Source organism: Seriola lalandi, unplaced genomic scaffold (assembly GCF_002814215.2).
Source record: "Seriola lalandi dorsalis isolate HSWRI2012SDOR001 ecotype SW California unplaced genomic scaffold, Sedor1 jcf7180002054582, whole genome shotgun sequence".
Classification (NCBI taxonomy): Eukaryota; Metazoa; Chordata; class Actinopteri; order Carangiformes; family Carangidae; genus Seriola; species Seriola lalandi.
In genome coordinates, this window is record NW_019525135.1 from 281,070 (window position 1) to 307,940 (window position 26,871).

Consider the following 26,871-nt stretch of genomic DNA (forward strand, 5'->3'; position numbering starts at 1 on the left):
AAAAGAGGAAAATTCGGAACATGTATGGTAGACTGTTGGTGAATCACTGTATCAGTTGCCTGTGTTAAAATGAGGAGAGAAACAAACACCACAATCTTTTTTTTTTTTTTCCATGTTTTTCGCTTCATTGTAAGGAACTTTTTTCATGATTATGACTCAGGCTCTCTTACTCAAGTTTTGCCATAATCATGAGATAACGTGACATACTAAGTTATAATGATCAGGGTTTTAATATTGAGATACTAAGTCATAATTCCAAGAACCTTTTCATAATTATGGAATTATATGTCAATTTTCCATTAGTCTTAATTATGAGACCCAAAACGATAATAATGAAAAGGTTTGATACTAAATGATAACTATCAGAAACTTAATGATGGATAACAAAAGATCAAATACAAAGTCATAAATATGAGAAAGTTTATCATAATTATGACTTTGTATCTTATTATTGCAAGATATTATCTCATACTATCTCATCTCAATTTTACGACAGTTTCTCATGGTTATGAAGTAAGAAGTCATAATTATCAGATACTGCAGTAATTCATATCAAATAATTTAATAAGTTAATATATATAATAATATATGTACATCTATTATATTTAGTATATCATTTTGACATATTATGAGAAGGTTTCCGCACAATTATGAGATACCAAATCATAGATATCAGATTAATATGTTAAAGGTCAATGTCAGTTTCTCATGATTCAGATGATTATCAGCTACAATTTTTTTCTTTCTCATGATTATGATTCTCAAAGTTATAATGATTATCAGATATGTCAATAATGAAAATTTGGGTGTGGTTTTAATTTTTCCTCGTGGCCTTCCACTGACCTCAGTCGCACTCCTTTAATTAACGGCAGCACTCAGTAGAGAGCTGCCGGGTAATTCTGTTGCTGCTGGGGAGGAATGACCTTTCTGTTCATCTTTTCTTGCTCTACTCTCTTCTGAAAATAATATGTATTTTTTCCTTTGTACCGTCTGACTTGATCTCTGTTGGGTGTTTAGTGTAGCTCAGATTTTATGGTTGGGTTCCTGAGAGCCACTTATCTTGGCGGGACTGGGACCGGCACACACATGCAAGCACACTCAGAAGCTCAGACAAACACATACTCAAACACACAAACACGGTGATAGGCATGGCTGGCAGGTGGAGCCTTATCTCCACTCCACAGCAGCTTGCCACTCTCAGGGCTCAGTCGGCAGCTTATAGAAGTGATGGAAGCAGCCAAAACTAAAAAAATACAAAAATCACTTTCTTTGCTTTTAGGTCAAATCAAAGCTGCTCAACACCTCAGGCTTTTCCAAATGTTTGAGTGTATGGCTAAAATCTGTTTATCACTACAGTGTGTGTGTGTGTGTGTGTGTGTGTGTGTGTGTGTGTGTGTGTGTGTGTGTGTGTGTGTGTGTGTATCTTCCAGCTAATGTAGCTCTGTGGGAGAAATTCTGTATTCTGGTCCTGAATACAGTCAAACCAAAACATTCCCTCATCTGTATTGTTTTATTTCATGGGTCTGTAATATTTGATAGTTACCAAAAAATGTCTAAGAATTATCCTGGAAAAAAAGAACTGCCTACTTTGGTCATAATTATTGCGAGGATAGAGAGTGTTCGGCTGGTATATTCACAATGAATTATCTATGAATCGGTTCAGTCTTTTACAGTCAGTTTACGGTGAGTAACATTTTATGCACTTTTCAAAACCACTGTGAAAATGCTTGACAGTTTACAAAAAGATGATAAAAGAAGCCTATAAATAAATAATTTAAATCAAGTTGAATTAATAATTAATCACATTTGAAATCAAAGACAAGCACATTGTTTACGAATAGGAAGAAATTGGAGTAAGGAAACATCAATGTTTTTTTCTTTTTCGTCTTTGTTAAATCAGCTTACGAAGGTTGGAAAAAAAATTAAATGTGTTCATAGCCAAGCATACAATGGGGTTTGGATTACAATGGCTTTGAATTGAATTTTTCTTTTAAGAGAATCATTTTGGAAATGACACACCTGTAATATTAGGTGTTATCAAAATTTCTTTGCTTTCTTTAATCGGAAAATTCCTTTAATTATTTGAACAAGTGGCTCTGCAGTTCAGCCACCATTCACCCTTCAATTCACAAACAGGCTGAAAAGGGTGTGAGTGATGATTTTGGACCACAGGTTGTGATGTGTTTCATGCACTATACAGTAGGATTCACACCACAGACACCTATGTGATAAAGGTTTTTACTGTGAATAATTCTGTATGTCTGTCATGTTCCCTGGGAGATTATTTTGTCCTTTAAGTCAAACTGACTTTATCCACATTTGCATGATTTTCACTTCATCCTTCATTATGAAAAGAGGTTAGATGTATAAAAAAGGTAGAAAGACTGAAGTTTTATTCTCTTCTGTATATTTTATGCTCTGTGTGTCATCTCACAGCTGCACGGCTCCACTCAGATGCTACAAACTGAGAGTTAGAAGATAACGGAGGGGAACGAAACATCTGATCAAAATGTCTGTATCAGCTGTAGTTATAGAGTGAAATCGAGTTTTCCACATTTTTCAGGGAAGCGGCTGGAGTCTCCTTGAAAGCCGGTTCGAAAAACCAAGGGTGTGGACTCGCCTCCTTGTTGTGTTGGTGTGTGTGACTAGTAAACTACTGTGTGATCCTGCTGTGGTTAACTGAAACGCCGCCATTAACAGGAAGATAAACCCTCCTTTTAGTTTCACACAGCGTGAGTCCAAGGTAAGATGCCCCTTCACTGCCAAACTTTCATGTTGTTAGTTTGCCAGAAGTGTAATAAATCATAACTGGGGTTGATTGGGTGGAAGTGCCAGCAGATGGACTTGGAAGATGTAAATTTGAGACCGGGCTGAAAATGCCCGGTCTCAAACACTTGTGATTCTGGATGTTATACTCTCTGTTTTAGTGGGTTTTTTCCCTGTAGCAGTAGCAGCAGCAGGGGCTTGTCAGGGTCAGTCTGTCTGACCTTTCGGGGCAAGATATCTTGACAAATAGTGGCCAGATTGCCATCAGAGTTTGTGGGGATAATGACACCCAGGTCATTCATCAAAATTCCCCTTCGCTAACACTGTGTTCCTACACAGATTTTCCTTAAAGGAATTGTTTGCTTTGAAGGTCAGTTAGCCTAGCATAGCATAAAGACTGGAAATAGAGGGAGAGAGCTATCCTGGCTCTGTCTGAAGGCTCCTCTAAAGCTCACTACTTTAGAGTAATTCTATCTCATTTTGTTAATCTGTGCAAGTAAAATCACAAATGGTCGTGTTCACACTGTAACTGTTGTAATGATTAAACAAGGAGATGTATAGCTAATATATTAATCAGTGAGCTTTAGAGGTGCTGGTAGGTGGATTTTTTTTTTTAGTGCTGCTATCCACCTAAATGTTTCATTCTCCACAAGATTTCAAAATCTGTAATGGCTTGCCATGAAATTCACTGAGCACATTCAAGCTCCCACGATACATCCTTTGATTTCAATGGCTCCATGACCATTACTGTTTACATTATCGATGTTTCGTCTTATTTAAAGCAAATATACTTACAGTTTTGGCACACCTTCACATCAACTGAATCATTTGACTGGATCAAACAGGTGATTTGTTAACTAGTAATGTGTCTGAAGTATCTGTGACATATAGCCAACTGTGCTCATCTGTCACTGCAGTTAGAGGCTCTGATGATGAACACAACACGGCTGTGCAAATGCTGAATGCTGTGTGTTTTTCTATGTGTGTGTGTGAGCAAAACGGCGAGAAGACAGCAGTCCTTATCAGCACTAAACTTCTCTTCAACATTCAGTAATTTCCTGAACATCAACAGTACATCCTGCCACTACCCTCTAACTGTGTGCAGTGTCGCCTCGGACAGAAATCACTTGAGAGATACTGTATCTGGGCTATTTCTGGAGCTCTGCATTACTGCAGAATCTGATGCAGAGAGTTTAGAGACTGGATGTAACAGCATGAAGAGATTAGGGATTTAGGTACAAGAGAGAATATTTAAGAACAGGCTACGCTCAGCAGGCTAAGCACAGGTTATGGTTGTATTTCAGGCATTAGATGTCGTGTATTTGATCTTCCCATCATGTCGTCACTGTGATGTCTGAACTTAATCCTTGGATCTGCTTTAAATGGACACAGTGATGTTCTCGGATAGACTAAGGCATAAATAGGTAGAGTGATTTGAAATTCCCTCTCATTCTGTTACCCATTTTTGATTTTTTTTTTCATTAGAAAAGGAGAAAAATGAGCAAAGATCAGCTGGAGAGTTGAAACGATACTTCAATTTGAAGATCATCTCCTTTAGGTGATTTTAGTCGTCTAAAAAGTGTTTCGTGGCTGGTTTCAGATGCCAGAACAGTTTATCTTTTGGAAACAGGACATGTTGATGACAAGTGATAATTGCTTGTTTTCTCAAATATTTCTTGTATTTCTTGTATTTTTTTACATAATTTTTTTGTTTCATATTGATGGCCTCTTCTATTCCTACAGTTTTGACATGGATCACTTATGCTCAACTTTTTATTACCTGAGTGATGTGTGTTTTCTTAGTTTATATTTAGTGGCTTAGTGGGCTCTGTAGCTTTATTAACATGGATCTGTGAATATGTTTGTAGATATGTTTGTGTGATGCTTTTACTGAGATTGTTTTGGCAGGAGGCCTCTGATATGTTGTGACCTGTCTTGCTTGTCTTTCTGTTGGTATTTGTCACTGTGCGTTTCTCCTCGAGGAAAAAGTAAAGTTACCTAATTTAATCTAAACTTGCTCAGCTCGCAGTCATCATGCTAATGAGACAGGAAACAGGACCATTCTGTTTCCCCCTCTGCCTACATCTTCATATATTACCTGTGACAAATTTTCCACTTTGCCTCTCATCTAGCATCTTGCATCTCAGGAGAACGCAGCTTGCCTTCCCTCTGCCAACTTTGTAGACATGCAAGCACCTGTAGCTGTAGCGATGGCAATGTCGCTCTTTTGGTCAGTTGTAGTCTTCCCTAATGTTTGGATGTCATACACCCCTGCGGTTTTTTTACTTTTCTGAGCTCTTTCAGAACCTCTTGTACATTTTGCAGGTGGAAGTCACTACAGACTGTAACCTTATATCGCGTAACATGTCTTAATGGATGTTACAGGCAAATACGGATATAAACGACAGATACAAAATAAAATAAAAAAAAATGTACTCATGGCTCTATAATTCTCTATAACAATTAATCAAAATACAGCGTGAAAACAATGTGACTTGTAATGAATGTATCACCCAAATCTGCGGCCCCCCCTCTGTTTTACAGAGCTTTATAAGGAGTTTCAGCTCATCGGTTAGCTGTCTGACTGACAGCTTTACTCTTTTGATTCACTCTCAACACTCTCATAGTGTTGTGTTTGGCCCCAGAATTGATAGAGACCAAAAAAAGAGCTAAAGGAAGGTGAATCTTGAATAATAATGTTGCTCCCTATCTGTTGCATGTGTAAATGTGCAACTGTTTGCTAACGTGTTGTCAAATGGCCAAAGAAAAAGCAGCGCTTGCAGGTTTTTTTATTTTTATTTTGCAGGTATTTTCTCCTTTCCTAGAATTTTGTGTTAAAAGTCTGCATGTTTAAATGGAGCTTATGGTAGGCTCATTAACTGTGCATTGACTAGGTTATTTTGAAATAATGAGCAGTAGAGAGAAAAATAGTAGAGCAATACTGGGAGGTGAGGTATGAGTAGTGAGCATGTTTTTCCATTAAAAACAGAGGAGGAGGAGGGAGGAGGGAGGAAAGCGAGCATGGTGATTTAGCGCTGTGTCAGCAGTAAGGCGTCACGTAGCTCTACAGAGACAAAGCCACTGTGAAGTTTTTATGATTCTTTATGGAGAAATTACGATGTTTCACAAAGAGATTATCATTATGAGCGAACCTTTAAAGGTGATGAAGGTTTCCAGACTTATCGTGCTCATGCCTCTGATCTGCCACAGTGTTTTACAATATCTGTTTGTGCTCTGAATGCAGTATGACCTCGACACTTTCTCGTCCCTTCCTCAGTGTTTTTCAGCCTCTCTTTCTCTCTCTCAGAATCTCAAGGTTTTCATAATCAGCCACATCTTTTGTGTGTGTGTGTGTGTGTGTGTGTGTGTGTGTGTGTGTGTGAGAGAGAGGCAGTACTTTGCACTTTCAAAGGATAGCACATGCATACACTAAAGTGGGCTAAAGTGGGGTGAATTTACAGGAAGCTCTGAGCCTTCACGGATGCTGCCTTTCTTTTGTATCCCTTTATGTTTTCACCTTCTCCCTGACTCTCTCTCTTTTCTGCCGTAACCTTTTCTGGTGAGAAAATGCCATGTCAATAAAAGCTTTTTAACATGAGGAAAAATCAATGTGCTCCGATTGCCTTTTTTCAAGCGTGCCTGTACCGAACAAATGAGTGGCTTTGCTTCTGTGCAGTGGTTGCTGGGTAAAAATGTTGTTTTTATAAATCAGAATTATCATAGTTTTACATTTTTATTGAAATTAAAATCCACAACAAAAAAAAATCCTATGTACATATGACTTAGTATTAACACTTAATACTTTAAGTGCTTTATTAGTTGCACCATCACACACCATCAACTTTTGTTGTCCTGAAAGGGAAAACAAGCTTGAAGGCAGGGTTGCAATAAAAATGCACAATAAAAATGTTTCATACAAACAATAAAAACACAATAAAAACACATTAACATAACGGCTCAATAAAATGCATGATAGATAGGCACAATATATACCCACATCAGTTGTTAAGACCAGACAGTCGATCTCTCCTTGTAACAGTCAATACAAAAGTCTTTTTTGCTCATCTAGAATCATAGTCTGTAATATTCCACTTCATATCAGAGTAGAAATGCATAAAGACAGAGAATACAATTACAAGAATAAAGTTACAATGGACAGGGATTATAATCTCCCCCTCCCCATTTTGGATCACTTGTTATCACATGATTACAGCCTGATACTTAAACTGAGTTGCCATTTTGAGGTTATTATGTTTTGTTTTGTTTTAACCAATCAGAAGCAAGTGACTTGTCCATCATGATAACATCATTTTCAGTTAACGCGGAAGCTGGGGTGGCAGTTGCTGGTAGCGGTTAATGGTTTTCAAAACAGTCTCAGTAATATGTGGGTTTAAGAGTTGTTATTTCAGTATGCGGTGGACTTACAGAGACTTGTACAGCTGCATTTGAACTCATCTAAACTTCTACACCATTTTTCTGTCAGTTCTCATGAATGTAGCCTGGTGGACGTATTGGAGGTGACAGCACGGCCATGATATCTGGCTGGGGATCTTTGTTGTGTGTCGTTCCCTGTCATCCCTCTGATGTCGTCTCTCTAATGATGACATAAAATCAGCCAAAAATGACTAAGCTAACTACAAGGGAAGATGACATCCTAGTTCTTAATCACACCCACTGAGCACGCACCAGTAAACTGTTTCTTCCTCTGATGAAAACAGCTGGCAGCTGGCACAACACCAGAACTTGCTGAACACTGAAGAAATCTGAAAGAAGTCTGAAACCAGGCTAATGTGGTAACACCTGAGACAGTACCATTAGCAGATTCAGACCTTGAGATGCAGCTGAAAGAAATTAAATGGCCTTCTGAGTTGAGACTGTATCGTCACAGTCTGTTAAAGTTTAGGTTTGCACTAATTGAGTGAAATGATGTTTAATGAGTCTTAAGTTTGTCTAATTTACTAGGTAGAATAAAAACCCTTTTACGATGTGCTACAATACTTTAATTGACTTTACTGCCTTGTGACTTCATTATATTTGTACTGAGCTTGAAAACACTTCTGTAGCATCACGTGGAGGTTTGCGCTCAAATTCCTCTACGGCCTGAAATGAGTCATTGTTAGTGGGTAAGGATAATCTACTCTGTGTGCCTTGCCTCTGGTTTTATTGAGGAAGTTATGTTTTTGTGTGTGTGTGTGTCTGTGTGCATTATTTGTGCCACGATGACCTTGCTATTTATAGAGCTCTACAAGCATGTACTGTAAGAGCTAACTAAAAGATGAACACAACATTTCACTGACTCTTTCTCTGCCTGGCTTCTAAATTGTGTTGTATTTCAAGAGCTGACTATTCTTGTCACATTTTGTAGCACAGCTTGTACAATGAGAAAAAAAACACACACATGAACACAGTTTGTCATGCATGAGGGCAAATTTTATTTTAGGAATTTTATTTTAGGATAGTGTTATTCACAAGTTTTCCAGAAATGGAGCAAGCAGATGTTTGGGCTGGTAGATTTGACATTTCAGTGACACTTGCTGTGAAGATTATTCTGTGAAGTTTAGCGTTGCTTTAGTTTAAAGAAATATCCTGTCATTCAGTGGAGGCGGGTTAATTCTACACTGTTAATTATAATAGTTTTTGGCATGGATAATGATAATCATACATCAGTGAGAACATTCAAGCCATTACATTTTGATTACCATTTTATCACCGATCTCCAGACGCACACACGCACGCACACACACACACACACACACACACACACACACACACACACACACACACACACACACACACACATATCCTAAATGCTCCCCTCTGTCATTCTTTGATTTCATTCATTCTCTCACCCTTTCAATAAACCCCATGCATGCTAAAAGCTCCCTTGTGCTAAAATATGAAGTACTGAGGGCCAGTTACGAGTTGATAAGTTGCAGTGTCAGCGTCCTCTAAATGCCCCCCCTCCGGTAATTATCCCACCTACTGCTGATTAATGCTTAGTCACTCTGTGCAACAAGGCCTCCTGCCTGTTCCTCCCCCTGCTCCTCATCATTAACACAACCGCCATCCACTCATTCTTATTCTGAATCTGTTTCATCCTGCCACGTTCCTTTTATCCTGCTATTAACCAGGAACTTACTTTTGGCTGTTTGAATGCAGATGGCCCACCATCCACAGTTTAAAAGCTTTTAAATGAAAGTGACCTACACAGGGGAATTTATTCAAAGTACATTTAAGAAACCACCCTCAAACACACTATTCTGACTATGAGACTGTTGCTATAACTTTGTACTTGCCACCGCTGCTGCAGAGATTCGGCAATTGCAAACTCAAGCCTCAAGTATATCGGGGCAAACAGTGCAAGCCTTCAAAAGCTTCTCAAATACACTTTAATTTGACTTTTCTTCAGGTTAGCTGTCTTACAGGACAGCTTCATTTTGAACAGTGAAATCAGTCATAGACTATAGTGTGGAAAAAACAACCTCTGCAACCCTGTAACACTAAAACATCTACTGTACCTACAAATTATAAATGATATAGTTTACAGTTAAATAAATACACACCATCCCTTAACATGTGCATATCATCATTACATCACTCATTCAGTATTTACTTTAGCACTCTTTGCACTCTGCACCACTGCATTCTTGTTTACAAATTACTCATACATTTGACATGAATGTATTTTATGTAGTTGTTTATTTTATGTATTTAAGCTTCCTACATGCATGTAGTTACATACACATCAGCCAAGAGTCTGATTTTTTTTGTTTTTTTTTTGTTTGCGTGCACATACTTGGCCAGTTAAGCCGATTCTGATTCTTTGTCTTTCTCCCTCCATTTGATTTGTCTTCTCATCGAATAAAATCAAAGTGGTATAACTCATACTCGTCCTCAGAAGTTCACAGGATAGTTGCACTTATGTTTCTTTAGAAGACAGTGACTTAAACAAACCTTGTCTTCTTTGCTAATTCTTCACCCACACATGTAAACAAACTAGTGTGTGCAGATCAATGTGCAGCTGGCTTGGTCAGCTGGCAGGTTGCCCCGTTAAGTAGATCCCTATACAATAGCTAATTCAGGGGTCCACTCTCAGTGTTTCTTTCAGTCAGGCTCAGTTTGAAATTATGTATGTAACTTAAGTTTCATGGAAAGTTTTAGGAGGCTCACACTGCTTGCTCACATGTTGCCTTGCTGGACCCCACTGTTTTCCAATCTTTGTCTGCCAAGTGCAGAATCAGACCCAGTTTGAAAGACACCACAATTTTCCATTTAACTGTTTTTATTGCCAGTGAATTCCAGGAGTTATTTTATTTTCATTGAAATTGTTTGTGTTTTTACTTTCCTCTCAGTCTGTCTTTTCTACGACTGCTACCACTCTTCTTCTACTGTCTGTTTCTGTTCCAGTCAGTGATTTCCTACATTTAGTTGTTTTGGTTTAGTGATTATACAAATTTTTCTCTCCATATACAGATTGTGACTGGAAGAAAAACCCACAAGGAAGCGTTCGCTATTTGTATTTAACCCTAACCCTGTTCGAGACAATTTTTTTGCATTTTCAGATAGATAGCATTTTGGGTATGATAGCAAAAATCTCTGCCTCCCTGGTTTACGCAGGTGACAGCAGTGAAAGTGACTAGAGGTAATCAAAGATACACTCATAAGCGATGCTGAAAGTGTGCAGGCAAAGGAAACCTCCTGCTCGCTGCTCCTTTTCTTGTTCATCTCTCTTTTTTTCCACGAAAATAAAACACAGAGGCATCACTTTCAAACACCAACACTAAGTGAAGAATTGATCCAGAATTGATCAGGTGTCGACTGGGTGACTAATTACGTTAAGATTGTGACTCATGGGTCGGGACTGGTTTGAGATTGAGTCGACATTCAGCTCCAGACGGAGTCAGAATTGTACTACATCTTTAACCATGATTATGGTATTCATTGATCACCTTTTAATTCTATTCCTTCACCTCTCTCATTCGATTTTTGTGTCTGTCCAACCCATTCCCTCCCCTCTGTGACTCTGTTGTCTCATAGGTTTATGGATCAATGGTCGTGGGGGGGTAAGGTGACCTTCCTCTGAACGACCAATCCGAGAGCTTCCTGGATAGAGCTCTGTCTCATCTAAAGGCTAAAAATGCTTCACAGGCACTATCTATTTCTTTCACACCATGTGGGAGCACAGTGGACCAGAGAGTACTGGAGAAAAAATTGTGGAGTTGATTGGGTATGGTTTGTCTAATTGGGGGAAAAGCTAGTCTCCTCAATTGTTTTCACTGCAACCACCTTTAGCACAAATTAGGTTTCTGTCTCCATTTCAGACCAAATAAATGTTAGGTTAAGGTTTGGGCTGAGGCATGTATCCATTATGGTTAAGGATTGTGCAAGCCTCTAGGGAATGCTTGTAAATAAATAGAAAAGCCACATAAACCACTGCAAGCATCTGTCTAGCAGAGAGAGGTGTTCAACATGGCAAAATTACAGTGTCAAAAAGAGCTTTACGCAACCTAAAGTTGTACAGTTTATTTTATTATTATATTAACAGTGGATTAAATAATTATGTGTAATGTGAAAGGTGTTTGTGGTAGTGATGGACCCATGATGATCACACAACTCTGCATTTCCCTTCAGCTCTATGGAGCTTTGTAGCATCTTTCAGCTCATTGTTTTGTTTTTACAGCTTAAGTTTTAGTCTTGATTTATAATAGTAAATTTAGATGTTACCGAATAACACACCTAAGCGATGCCGTAGCTGACCTCAAAACTGTATGTCAGGGTTATGGTGGCAACATATCCACCACATCAGGACTTTATGAACTGTGATTGACTGCCTGTGTTTTCTCCTACGTTTCAAGCTGAGATTGTTGATAGTGAAGAAAAAGGCTCAGTAATCTGCCCTTTTTCAGTAACAGACATCTAGCAAAATCACCTCCACTCACTGCAAATCCTCTGCTCACTGACTGCTCTCAATCACATTGAATGACTGTAAACAAACACAGTGGCTACACTGCAGTAGCCTCCTACTGAATAACAAGACAAGGCAAAAAAATAACACGGATGTAACTCTATTTCTAACGACGTGCATAGCTGACACTGTCCTCCCATAAAAAACGACCCGATAGGTCGTTTGAACAAGAAGCTTTTTACTAGCCATAGTTATATTTTATTATTAAGTGACATCTAGCAATCATGTGAGACAGCATCAGTATTTTCAGCAAATGTCAGTGACAAAGTAAGGTGACTTTATAGCGGCAAAGTCCATATAGGGAAGGAGTTTGGGTGGATGGATGGGCCGACAAAGCATTGGACATTAACAACGAGGATCACTGTTTGTTTCCCATTGCAAACTGACAATCAATGTTGTTTCTTTTAACCATGACAACAATTGTTCTATATCTTTAACCACGTTTATTATTGTAACCGGCATGACAATCCTCTATCGTTAACCCAAACCATAATCTTATCCCAACATCAACAACAAAGTTGTTTTTGTGACTAAAACTAACCAAATGTTTGCCATAGGATTCTTACAACATAAGAGGGTTAGTTATTTATATCAAGGTGTATCCACATTATTGTGGAAGACCAGCTTTTGCAGCCAATTTGTATTGTGTGTTGCTGCAGCTCTGTGTAGATGTTTGCGGCGTGCTGGGTGGAGGTGCATTGAATTTTGACCCAGCTGTGCTTACCTTTATGGGCACAGCCAGTCACTGTTGACCGCTACATGAACTGAAAGACGGATGAAAAACTAATTAGCCTACCTTTTTTTTTTTTTCCAAAATTCCAGAACTGGACAATTACAATTTGGCCACGTCTCAAGACAAAACAAAAAGGATATTCATTTGGTGAAATGTGAACCAGCAGATGCAGCTGTGTTACGATCTACTGCTAGCAACAATAGCATTGTAGCTATGATTGTGCAGTTTAGTAGAAGCAGCACCGTTGGGAGTTTTAGAGTGGTAAATACTTTACCAACGCAGAGCAAGCAGTGCAAGACCTTTGCTGTAATGTGAATATGCCTTTTCTGTTTTGCTTCACTCTCACCTTTCTCAACAGCTTGATTTTAGCTGCACTGGACAGTTATTTTTAACCAAAAAGCTCTACACTACCTGCCAAACAGCACCAAACGGCTGACAATCTCAGCAACTATAGTTGGTGAGCATTTGGCAGTTAAACGGCCAGATATTTTCCTCAGGAGCTGGTGAAGACCAAAATAGAGCTGGAAGGAGTGTATATTGCACTTAAATTAATCAGTTGTCAGAGAACACAAAAGGATGCTTATGTTGCACAATGTCTGCTAGATGTGTAATAAGACAAAAACTTTATAAGGTGATAAATGTCAATATTGTATTACGCTGCCTCCAACTGGCCAAAAAAATTAATTAATTAATGTCGTTGCAGTTGCTGTGTACTGAGCTCTCTCTGCCACTGTATAAAATAGCTTCGTGAACAAGAGATTTACAATGTCTCTGACATCCAAATCAAGTTGTCCATCATCCTTGATATAAATGTTTCACATTATTCAGAGAGACTCTTTTATGTAGCGGGGAAAAATCCCAGACTCACACACTGGTTTTGCCACAGGGCTCTGATGTGTGTCAATTAATGTATGAAATTCTTGTTCATTTCTATTTTACTTTAATGGATGCCTCAGTTTTCTTGACATTTGATAGAGAATGTTTCAAAGCTTTTAGGCCAATGTGTCACCTCAAATAATTTATCACGGTATCGGGGGACCGTCAGTACCAACATAGCAGCCTCTCCCTCTCACTACTTGTGACACTCTCTCTCTCATTTCTATGGGAGCGATGGGCTGTGATTGGCTTGTGGCTTCAGGGCAGAGTAAATTATTAAGGCGTGCTCTTTCTTTGGCCATAAATGCTCTCTCTCTCTCTTTCCATCTCTCTCCCTTGTGTTTTCGACTTCCTCTCCTCTCGCTCAACAGTCTGCCCATTTAGGAGGAGGGTGAACAGGAAAAGAAGAAGGCTTTGCAGCATGGGGGGGAAATGCAGAAGGGGAAAATAACACAAGACACAAATGTGGTTTGTAATCATGGACAGAAATGGATAAAGAATGTCAGTAGGGAAATGGGGGGAAAAACGAGCTATGCAGCATTACACAGAGAGAGAGAGAGAGAGGGAGGGTCGGTAGTGACAGAGGGAGAGGGACGATGAATTGCACAGCAAGCACTTTGCTATCCTCCACCTGCCACCTGCCCTACACCAAAACCTGAGTGCATCGTGCCAGAGCAAACCCACACCTACCTTATACCTAAGAATAGAGATTATTTTGCTATGCATGCGTTTGTGTATGAGTGCAGTATGTGTGTATGCTCGCAAACTAAACCAAAGAGGGACCAGTTGAGTGTTGCTGTCATTAGAGAGTTGTTAAACTGCCAAATGGGTGAGGGCGGAGAGAGTGGAAGAGAGAGAGGAGGAGAGACAAATACTGACAGAGAAAGAGAGTAGAAAGAAAAAATAGAGTTGTTTTCAGTCCTATCAATAATGCAGGACGTGTATTATCTCCTGTTGTGTGCAGCTGCAAACTTCATGCCTCAGCGATTTGAACAGAGGCAAACAACCATGTGCATGTGTGCGCACACAAACACACCCACAGACTGGAGGATTAGTGATCGTTTGTGTCATTTTGCAGACAGACATATAATTTATGTAAATATGGGATTCTTGTTGTGGGAAATACTGACTACAGAAAAGCAGTGGGTTGATTATTAGTGTGCTTTGTTTATCCGTGTTTATGTGTCTTTTGAATCTATCAACCAGCACCTACTTAGCATATCTCTACACTGCTGTTCCATAAAATACTGTTGCACCATCTTTTATGCTAATGGAAGCTAGTTTAGTCCTCCTAATTTCTCTTCTCCTCCAGTGTATGACTTTGATCTTTAAAGTTGCATCAGCCAGTATTTTATATTAACAGTGGATCAAATGATTGTGTGTAATGTGAATGGTATCACTTGTAGTAACAAACCCACAGAGAATTCTAATCCAAATCTGCTGTTCCTCTCAGCTGTACAGAGCAGTCTAAGTATCTTTAGCTCATATTTTTACTTTATATGGCCTGCAACTTTCATGTTTTTGTTCTGTCTGGTTTCTGTCTTTGGTTCTGTGGAAAAACTCTAATAAACCGAGTGTTCACTGCATACCCAGCACCAAGTAGCAGACAGACAAAGTTAGCAACTAGCTGATGAACATATTGGAGCATGTATTGTTTATCATAAAGACTTTACAAGGTGATAATGTTAAAAAATAATTTAATGGTTTTTAATGGTAAGTGTTAATCAAGTCAAGTCTGATTACTTAAAATGACAATTGTTGCGCAAAAGGCTGTACAGGAAAATTAAAAATACATCTAAACTATTCAAATGGGAAAAAAAGTAAACAGACAAAGTAAAAGCTAGCAAGTTACAGTTGTCAAAAGATATATCTGAAGGTGGAATTTCAAAATGGCAATAGAAGGAGAGGACCTGACAGTGAAGAGTAAACTGTTTTACAGTCTGGGAGCAGCAATGACACTATAAGCTGGTGCAAATCCATGCTGTACTTTATATAAAAGAATCAGAAAATTTTATTTGATATTTCACATGGTGACAGATGAAGGGAGGCAAGTAAAGGAGAGATATCATCTCTGTGCTACAGTTTGGACAGGCTGTAGTTGGGACGAGGATGCATACAGTTTAGCACTGTAATATCCTAATTCAGTGCTGTACTCCATATTTTGAGAATTAGGCGATTGAGCCGGTTTTCTAGCTGCATGGATATTGTAGGATAGACTCAGGTTGCCATTGTTCTATTTGCTGTTGCTGGAGGGTGCAGTGTGATTTGTATGGGCCATATAATCTCATAACATCTGCTCATAAACTTCTGTTTTGTCCTGCAGTAGCAGAATTTAATGTCAGAGGTGAACAGGTACGCACACCAAGGCCAAATGTCGGGCCACAACAGATCAATGGCCGCCTCTGCTCGCAAAAGATGTATATGTGCGTGAGTGTTTGGACAGGTGCTGATATAACAAGGAGTTTGATTAGATTGGATGAGAGCCAGAAACCATTGCTTTTCAGCTGTGGCTGCTCCCAACATCATCAATATCATCATCATCATCATCATCATCATCATCCTCCTCCTCCTCATGCGGAGGAGTTGCTAAAAAGATGCACAGTTCGGCGAATGTGGTTAAATTTGGCAGTTTGCATTCTCTTTCCGTGCCTTGTTTTTTTTTTTTTTTCTTCTCTCCATCCTCACGAGCAATTAGGGGAACCAGAGTTGGCAAAGTAACACACAGCCATTATGGTGTGTTTGTGTACGTGTATGTTAGTGTGTGTGTGTGTGTGTGTGTGTGTGTGTGTGTGTGTGTGTGTGTGTGTCTGTGTCTGTGTGTGTACCCAGGTGATTTGCTTTAAGGCAAAAAGGGAGAAACTATTTTCTCTTCCCACAGCAACAGGCATGGATCAAAGTAATTGGACAGTTTGGTTCACACTTGGGCAGTCCAAAGCCTTGTGTGCTTATGAGTGTGTGTGAGTGTGTGTGTGTTTGTTATGTGTGTATTCTCTGCCTCCCAGACCTAGTAGCAAAACACTTTCATACAATACACATTCACTTAAATACACACACACACACACACACACACACACACACACACACACACACACACACACACACACACACACACATACACACACACACACACACACACAATATCATCTTTCTCTCTCTACATTTGTGTTGAATAAAACATGGCAGTAAAAGTGTGTCACAGTCTTGCTAAGTGAAGAGGGAGCAGGATGGAAGGTTTCTGCTCCAGTATAAGCTCAGATAGAGTGTGTGTGTGTGTGTGTGTGTGTGTGTGTGTGTGTGTGTGTGTGTGTGTGTGTGTGTGTGTGTGTGTGTGTGTGTGTGTCTGTGTCTATGTCTATGTGTACATGTGCATGTGCCTCCCTCTGTCAATGCAAGGCATAGATGTAATTGTGGCCAGTTTGGGTGTTCTGATCCTGGCCCGCTGTGCTCCAATCTCCCAGATCACAGGCTTTCCTTCTCCTTCTGTCTACCTCTTCCTCTGTCAGTCTGTCTTTCTCTTCCTCCCACTCATTACAGTCTACTGTATCTGCGCTCAAACCTATCTGCCAGTCGCACACACACAAGACACACATAATTAACGCTGACATTTTCTCATACAGTAGATCCTTCTCTTAAAGGGGGGTGGACGGAAAAGAAATGAAAGAACAAGGGTAATGGATGGGAGAGAAGGGGAGGAGTAAATTAATGAATGTACGGAGGAGGTTATTACAGGAGATGATCAAAAGAGGAATAGAAAAGAAAGGGGACATTAAAGAAATGGGCGAGCCGCTCCACTGATCAGTGGGCTCAGGCTCTATTTGCTCTGATTGTTGCAAGATTGAATCCCGCTCGTGAACTTTACGGGGTGCAGTCTGTCCTGTAACACGTGCACGTGATGAAAGAATATAAAAACACAAGGTGGGGGAGGAGCAGCAAAGTGAGGAATCTAAATTTGCTGATGGACCGATGTCGAGTTTCTTTCATTTTTTCATCTCTACTATCAGTTACCTCTCGGAAAACTGGGACAGCGTAGTCCGTCTGGAGCTAAAACACACACTCCCTGAATGCAGATAGAGCTCAACACACACATACACAAACACACATACACAAACACACACACAGACCACAGAGAATAACGTCCTTGATCTGTGTGGTTCTGCTATTGACTGATGTGATGGAGGATAAGAGGGAAATTACCAGCTGAAGGTGGTCTGCGTTTTATTCAGATTGGACACACACATATGTCTGCACTTCTATATTTGTGAGGACCCTCACTGAATGAATGAATGAATTCCCTAGCCCCTTGGATCCAAATCAACGGCTTAACGCTCAAACTGCCCATTTGAAGGTCTGTTCCACAGAGAGGCCAAAATGTCCCCACTTTGCAAAAAATGTCTTCACTGTCAAAAACTCAAACTGGTCCTGACAAAAATACATGTACAAAAAAATCACACGCACACTCACACTTAAGGTGTTCCTCCACCCAGCAAGCCTTCTTGGCAGTGTAAAATTAATTCTCTGTTCAATAATATTGAATATTGCGCCTCCAGATCAATTTAATTGCAATCATGAACACGTACACACACACACACACACACAGACACACACGCGTTCTCAGTCATGTGTTGGGCAGAGCTGGCGTGTCAATGTGGAGAGGTAATTATTTGCTTGGCCAGTCTGAGCCTGCTCTGAGTCTCAAGGACGGACTCGCCTGCAGCTACAGTACTAACCAACACTCAGATTACACAACAGAAACTGTGTGTGTGTGTGTGTGTGTGTGTGTTTTGTCTGTGATGCCGTGTGATGTTGGGGCCGTGACTTGAATGAAAGTGCTTCCTTGTGTTATGTGTATGCATGCAGAATGTATAGCGGGCATATGGTTCATACTTTTCTGAGCTCTCTCTCTCTCTCTCTCTTTTTCTCTCTGTGTGTGTGGAGGTGAATGTGTGCGAGCACATGCAGGCATTTACACGCAAGTAATGATGTGTGTATGCCTGTCAGCCTATATAGAACAATGGCTCTTGCACCGTCGTCCCTGCAGGTCCCCACCTCAGGGAACCACTGCCACAAACCCACCATTACACACAGATACACACACATTCCTTGTCTGCCAAAGTATAATAGCAGGAATGGGGAGAAGGAAATTGAGGCTGGGATGGAGACTAGGTGAGAATAGGGGAGAATGAAGATGGGGAGGAAAGGAGGGGAAGAGGAGGTTTTAGAAAAGTCCGCACAGAAAGGAGGAAGAGAAATGAAATAAAGAGAGAGAGAGACAGAAAGAAAGAAATTGGAAGAAGGCCATTGGAGAATGAACATAAGTCATGAGAGATGAGCTGATCATCACAGCCGGGCCAGACAGATAATGTTTCACTTTCTAGCTCCATAAAATCTTTTACGACAGCTCTCCCCAGATGACTGCTACCTGTTTTTATTTGGCTCTGTATTTGTATTTGTGTGTGTGTGTGTGTGTGTGTGTGTGTGTGTGTGTGTGTGTGTATAGCCAGATGCAAAGTGTATGTAAATGGCATTGCATGCTGCCATTTGTATGTGTGTATGTGTGCTTGTGTGCATGCAGGCTTGCATGTGTGAATGCACATAAACAGGATGATTATCGAGTGTGAAGTGTGTGTGAATGGGATTTCATGGTGTCATTTTCTTCGGTGTGTGTCTCTGTTTATGTGGGTGTGTGTGTCCAGAGTGCTGCAGAGCCATAAAGCGGTGCCAGAGAGTTTTGAGTGATAGCCTCGGACTACCACAGCCAGGAGACCAATAACAGTAGGCGGCTCAAGGAGTCTCCTGCCAAGTGACCAATGATTAGATCCAACTGGAGGAGACCAGAGCTGAATGGCCCGTCATTCCTCAGCTTCATTCCCCCTCAGAGCCCCATTCGCAGCCTCCCCCAGTAACAGGGCGGCATTTCCGTCCTTGAGTGTTGCAGAAATGCGTTGGTTTACTCTCTGGGTCTTTAGTTTTGTTAAAGTTGTCTGCAGGGCTCTGTAGGAGGGAGGACTTTTCTGGGCGGAAATTTAAAAAGCAGGATTATGAAGTTATCCAGATAACCTTTTAATACAGGGGCAATAAGATTGAAACAGCACATGAGTGAAATGTTAAATCCATTCTCTTTCCACATGAGGCAGGCAGATGTGAGCACACAACCACGCTTAATAGGTAGGGACCAACCAGCAATAGGGAACATGGCCAAGTTGATGCGGATGGAGAGTTTCTGCACAGAGAAGGATTAGAAGGAAGACGATCAATCACTATGCAAGGCAGGAACATAAGTGAATATTTAAGTTTTAAGTTTTAAAAATTCTGCACACTAGAGTCTGTAAAGTCTTTTTAATACATTCACAAGTTTTTGATCATAGATCTTCTTCAGGCATAATAAAAATAGGGATACGTTTATTTATATAACACATATCCAACCGGAGATTACAAAGTGCTTTACAAAGACGATATGAAAAACAATAGAAACACACATAAACCAACCTGCGTACACATATAAATACATATTTACCTAAATTGTACAAGGTAATAAAAAGCAATTGCAATAAATAATACATTCTCAGAACCAATATAAAAGAGGATAAACAATTTTATCAAAAACCTTTCGATAAAAACATGTTTTCAGAGCCATTTAAAAAAAGATACTGATTTTGCAAGTCTGCATCCGCTGGGCAAGTTGTTCAAGCAAAAACTCTGTCCCCCCTTTAGTCTTATATCTGGTGAACCGGTGAAAGGTTCCCTGAGGACCTCAGACTGCGTCCAGGTACGGTTGCAGTAATTCAGAGATATAGTCTGGAGCCGGGCCATGAAGTGCTTTAAAAGAAATGAGTCAAATCTTAAAATTGATTCTGTAATAAACTGGTATCCAATGCAAAGACATTATTAATATGAGCTCTTTCCTTATATTTATATATTAGTAGTCTGGCTGCTGCACTCTGTACAGTTTGTAGTCTGTGAATTGTTTAATGATTTATAGCAGTTAGGAGACCGTTACATGAGGCTCTAATAACAGAATGCAAGAACACTTAGGTGTATGTACATTTAGGTAATTATCCCCAGTGCAAAACATCAGTGCCTCTCATACACACTCTGGAGGATTTTGTCGTCCCGTGTAGTGTGGCAGATACCATCATAGTTTATATAGAAGAATATAACACTCACGTCAAACTCATTCAAGTCCAAACACTGAAGTGTCACGTAGATTTCAACATGCAACACACAGTACACTATATGTGACAACGCATCCTGACTGAAAATCTCCTGGCTGTGAAAAATAACATGTTTTATTATGTTGTGGTACTTGTGATACACAGTTGCCAAATAGGTGGTAACAAAGTCTGCTTGTGGGGATGCAGTAAATTGGTTCTAACAAGTTTATTCATTTTAATTAGTTGGAGTTTTGATTAAAAAAATATCCAAATCATTAAACACAGCTGGATGTGTGTCTAATCGGGTTCACCGTGTAATCTTGTTCCTGACTCCTCTGCTTTGATCCTTTGTTATTTCTTTGCCTTAATAATACTGCTGCTTGTTTTCCTGCCTCCTCTCAGCCTCAGCGTGTGTGTGTGTGTGTGTTTACGTGCCTGTGTGTGTGTATTGACTTTGTAGTATTGATCAGATAGAGCAGCAGGGTGGTCCTGCACTCAGCCGTCAGTACATCCTGAAACTGTAGAAAAACCCTCTGTTTCTTAGACAAAAGCGGCAGAAGTTAAATCAGCCATATTCATCTGCTCCATTCAGTCATTTATTTATGGAAAAAATGAATCTGTGAGCCTGGCTGTTGCTCTGCAGAGCCAATTTATGAGTAACACATCTCCCATCTGTGTAATTCATAAACTGACCTCAGCTGCTTGACGCATTGATTTTTGCTAGAGTGGGGTCCTAAAGCATCCTTCCCCTCCTGTTGGTGGGCCTCCATCCAGAACACACTGTGTTACGGCACCATGGCTCCGGCACATGTTGTGGTCATCCTGGGGTTACTGCGGAAGGTCTGCTGCTGGTCTGTTGGGTGCCCCAGGCATGTGGATGGGATGACTCCCACAGGACCCACTCCCACTGATCATTATTGTCTATGAATAGCTGCTGCATTGCAGATGGATGGAGGAGAGGGAAGAGTAAGATAGGTATATGGGAAAGAAGTGTAGCAATGGGTAGAGAAGAGAGAACGTTTGTGGAGAAACAGGAAAAGAAGGATAAGATGGCACAAAAGAGCCTAAGGAGGAGGTATGAGTGTATGTTTGTGTGGTAATGTGTATGTGGTGATGAGAGGGACACAAGAGAAATTTCATTTTCAAGGACACTCAGGTCCCTTGCTGTGGTGATTCAAACAACAAATCCACACATCTGTTTATTGCAGCCAGGCTTATAAACAAAGTGTGTCTGTTTGGAGGCAATAAGACAGAGAGAGAGAGAGAGAGAGAGAAAGAGAGGCTCACAGAGAGAAGCAGGGAGGAGGCAGTGAACAGACAGGGTGGAAATGAAGTTGAGAAAGAGGATGTGTCCATCGCCTCATTACATTTCAGAGTCTTTGTTGAACATGTAATGATTGCTGTATCTTCACAAACCCCCATGTTCACTCACTCTGGCACTCATGCATACACACACACACACACACATACACACACACACACACACACACACACACACACACTCACACACAAAAGTGTTTTTAGGACTTAGGTCTTTAGGAGGATATTGCATTGATTTGTAATCATTTTACCCTAACCTTACCTAACCTGGTTCATTCAGTCTTAACCCTAAAGTTTAATGGTTTACCTTGTGGACATGCTGTTTTTGAGGTGAATCCCAATAATGTGACCAAATTAACAAATTTATGTCCTGAATATGAGTAATAGCCTACAACAACTGTTGAAACTAACAATTATTTCCATTGATTAATCCATAATGAAAATTGTTATTTTTAGCTATGGCTGGACTGATATGTTTGAGGGCCCCAGATAAAAATGTGCCGTTGGGCTCTACAGTGCATGTAACATGCTATAGATGGCAGTTTCACTCTGCCCTCTGCACAGGAACCATCCAGCTCTTATACCTGGCCCCAGGTTTTCTATAATTTGATGAAAAACAACTTTATTTAAGAAAATGCACCATGTGAGTGCAATATGACCGGAGCTGTTTGCACCCCTGGAGGTTTAGGGCCCCTGGGCAGTTACCCCACTTTGCTTAATCCAGCCTTTGTTGCACCCATAGTGGGCCATTCATTTTCTGTTGAAAACACATCAGCTCATCATATCAACTCCAAACAACACTCTGTCACACACGTGCAGACTCATACACAAACACATTTAGCTACTATTAAGTATATTGATTGATTGTCTAGCCTGCTGAATAATAATGAAGAAGATGATGATGATGATAATAAGAACCACTCCTTTCTGCTACAAAAAGCTTGCATCATTTTACTGTGACATTAATTTGCCCTTGTGGCAAATGTTTGTGGTTTGGTTTGTGTATGAAAAATCTTTGGCACCGATGTTAAAACTCTGTGTAAACCTCCCTCTCTCTCGCTCTCCCTCTCTCTCTCTCCCTCTCTCTCTGTCTCCATATACTACGCTATGTTTCACACACTCCCTCCAGTCGCGGTAACGGGCGTGCGGTTGCCAGTAGAGACGCGCCAACAGTTCAGTGTAGAGCTTTAACGGCAGAGCGGCACGGGCTCTCCCCCGCCATTTCCTCGTGTCGAGCCCTGGAATGTCGAGTAGCGGCTCGGGCTCTTCCTCGCGGAAGGAGTTCGATGTGAAACAGATTCTCAGGATCCGATGGAGGTGGTTCGGTCACCCCGCGGTCCCTCCGCCTCACTCCCCGCCGCTGGGAGACTACTTCGCCGGGAGGAGAGCGGGCGGCAGCTCTGGAGACGGACCATCAGTTAGCGGCTCTAGCAACTCGAATTCAACCGGTGTAAACCCCAGCGCGGGGGGTCACAGCGGTCTTGTGGCCAGCGGTAGCGCTGGGTCTAACCTGTGTAACGGCAGCAACAGAAAGTTTGCTGATCCGGCGGGGAGTCGAGGCGGACCGGGAGGAGCGGCAGTTGGAGCGACGGGGAGCTCCTGTCCCCGCTCCCTCAGTCAGCCAGAGTGCCGGAGCTCCGCCGCGGCGCTGTCGTGGGTCTCCCCGCCGCCTCATCGTCGCTCTCGCCCGGTGACGAGCATGGAACCCCCCGGCGAGGCCCCGGTGCCCCAGCTGGTACCCGAGCCCTCTGCTCATGCCGGGGTAGAGGAGGAGGAGGCGGCGGCGACGGCAGCGGCAGCGGCGGGCACCGAGGAGAGCAACCACCCGGAAACCGACTCCAGCTCCTGCAGGTAGGATGTGAGGTTTGGGTGGTTTAATGTTGGCTTATGGACTTTTTAGTTAAAACTTCCAGGATAAGATTTGTACACAATCATTAAAAGTAACTTAGATGTGAGATTCACAAAACACACCCACCCCAAGAATGTTTGTGCAAGTGAAGAACTTCTTAGTTGTTAGTTATTCTGTGAAAAGTCATTGAGTTTTGTATAATTTGATGAATCATTCTCCTGCCACATTTCATCATCTCGTTCTAGTTTGTCACTGCTGATATCATAATCCTCATTAAAGCTGCAACAATTAGTTGATTAATCAACTAGTCAGTCGACCTAAATTAATCAAGGACTATATGGATAAGCTATTAATCGTTTTAGTAATATTTCAAGTAAGATTTCCAAACATTCACTGTCTAAAGCTTCTCAAATGTGATATTTGATACTTTTCTTTGTCATGTGTAATCGTACACTGAAGATTTTTGTGGGTTTTGGACTGTTGGTCAAATAAAACAAGCAATTTGAATACATTTTCTTGGGCTTTGGGAAATTGTAGCAGACTCTTTTCACTATTTTCAAAGGTGATTAATTGAAAAAATAATCTATAGATGAATCAAAATTGAAATAGTTGCAGCCCTAATCATCATTACTGGTGCAAATAGAGCACAGGTGGAAACTGTGAATGTGCTCCTGCTGACTATAAAGGAAAAAGTGATTTACCAAGAGGCATTTACCAAGCAAGAGGCTGTTCGGATGGTATGCAGTAGTGGAGGGCCGCGCATTACATATAGACAGACAGAACGAGGGAGTGGGAGAGAGAAAATGATGGCGGAGTACCTTTGGGACAGCATGTGGTCCACTGATTTTTCCTCTCAACCTCCTAATAAGGCTTCACCAACCAGTTTCTGTTGAGTACACAAACACAAAACACAAATGGTACACTGTTGTGAATACGGGATTTTCAGAGTCAAATTAACAATATGACTCCAGGGCTGAGCTCCGCATGTTGCTGTATAGTGCACTTGACATTTATATTGTTTTGTTTCCACTGACTGATTCTCCAGCTTTCACTCACAAGCCTTAGTGGTCTGCATGTTTGTGTGCACATGCATGATGGGGTGTGTTGCATTGGCATGGCCATCCAGCTGTAGTGGTGTGAAAAGGTTTTAAATTAATAGTTGCCATGGAGACAGCAAAACAAAGCAATTAGGGCATTATACCTCCTAGGTGCATCTGCACAGACTCACCGATTTACGTTTTTATTATGATGCAGCAGTAAATGTGAGCAAGTAAAGGAAGACATGCACTGTGTGTGTGTGTGTGTGTGTGTGTGTGTGTGTGTGTGTTTACTATCCTGGTATAATGATGCATCTGAAAGCCTCCTATCATACTTCGTGTTCCCAAGACACGCATCAGAAAATATAAATGATTCATAGGACTTGCGCGCACACACACACACTCACACATTAAAACAGCTTTCACTAGGCGCAAACGCAGATGTATTTTTTAAAATGGATTAATGTCTGAAGCTCTAATTATTTATTCTACACCCCATTTGTTTTCACTGCAAATGTGCATTTGTGTAAACGAAAAAAATAGAGAGAGAAATATGGTTTTAAAAACATCAATTGTTATGCAAGGCTTGGTGTCACACCACTTACACAGAAAATTACTTCTGCTTAATAGTAACACACATGTACACACACACACACACACACACACACCTGCTTCATTTGCATAAGCAAAGAAGACATGATGTGAACCTGAACAGATTTTGAGTATGTATTGTGCTTGTGCATGGATATAGCCATGTCCTTGCACATGTTATTGTTGCCATACCAACACAGAGATTAGTTTCTGCAGCATACATGTGCAGCTCGGTGCATGTAAGGTTTGTGATGTGCATGTGTGTGCTGCTATTCATCATCTCCCTCTGAAAGCTCCTGTGTACAGTATGATACTCCAAGAACACGGGTGGCAGAATCCCAAATGGGATCAGAGGAAGGGACGCATACTGAATCCCAGAGTGGCTGAAGGCTCGACTCAGCTCCGCTCATCTCCTCCTCTCTTTTTTACTTTCTCACCCCACCCAGCTTCCCTCCTCCCCCCTTTAATCCTGGTGTGCCTCCCGTACTCACCCTCTCTCTCTCTCTCCCTCTGTCCCATGTTCATCTCATCCATTCATCTGCCCTCTCTTCTTTCCCTGCTAATGTGTGTGTGTGTGTGTGTGGTGGGGGGGGCAAAAGCATTTGTATGTGTGTCACGGAGGGTGTAACATGTGACCAGGCAGGCAACGTGGCTGTATGATCACGTCGTCTATCACCTTACAGAACTAAGTTTCATTTGCATTAGCTGTTAGCTTACAGGCTAATCAGGATAGATAGTTAATCATAAGGGAGAGTGTGTGTGTGTGTGTGTGTGTGTGTGTGAGTGAGAGAGAGAGAGAGGCAGGGAGAGAGACACTCAATGACAGTTGTGTGAATGTCCTTGCCTGTGTAGGGGTTTAAAAAATCTGGCTGCATGGTGTTGAGTCGCCCCAGACACACTCTTTCTTTCTCCTCTCTCTCTCTCTGTTTCTCCCTCTCTGACCACGTTGAGCGCCTGCCAGGCTCAATTAAGGGGACTGGAAGGCAGCGTTCCCCCCACTTCAAAGCCATCTCCTCTGGCAGTATTTAGCCACACCATTCGTCTACATACACTCACACACACACACACACACACACACACACACACACACACACACACACACACACACATACAAGAGGACAGGAAAGCAAGCCAAAAAGCCGCCTTGGAGGGTAAGAACGGGATGGGGAAATGAGAAAGCCGAGGTAGAGATGGATATTGGGATGATGGGATGAGGTGGAGTGAAGTGAGTGATGGATGAGATTAGTCGGAGATATAAATGTGAGGACAGGAGACAGATGTAGAGGAGCAGAGTGAAGAGGACTCCTGCTGTAGCAGATCAGGAGCAGCAGCAGCACACACACGCCAATTTGTGTGCTTGATATTTTCTTGCAACTTTTATTAATAGCGTCTCAGATTACTTTAAAATTCAAGTTTCTCCGGGAGTCATTCAAAAATATTAATTATAGCAAAAGGAAAATATCCACAGAAAGATCCATTAACTGGAAAACAACATGTAACAGAGGGGGACTCCATCTTCTGACAGACATGCAATAAATGTGCAGAGAAGACAGAAATATGCAGAACAGTAAAATAACAACAAT

General features: G+C 41.1%; 1 protein-coding gene across 3 annotated transcripts in view; it reads left to right on the forward strand.

The window, feature by feature from the left end:
• Positions 1-26,871, forward strand: part of klhl5 (kelch-like family member 5) — a 53,145-nt gene that overhangs the window by 6,727 nt on the left and 19,547 nt on the right. For all 3 annotated transcript variants that reach the window (XM_087177154.1, XM_087177155.1, XM_023418555.2), the window contains 2 exons: positions 2,564-2,743; positions 22,941-23,662. In XM_087177154.1, coding sequence (XP_087033280.1) covers positions 23,055-23,662 — 608 coding nt within the window. In that variant the 5' untranslated portion in view covers positions 2,564-2,743; positions 22,941-23,054. The remainder of the gene's footprint in view (positions 1-2,563; positions 2,744-22,940; positions 23,663-26,871) is intronic.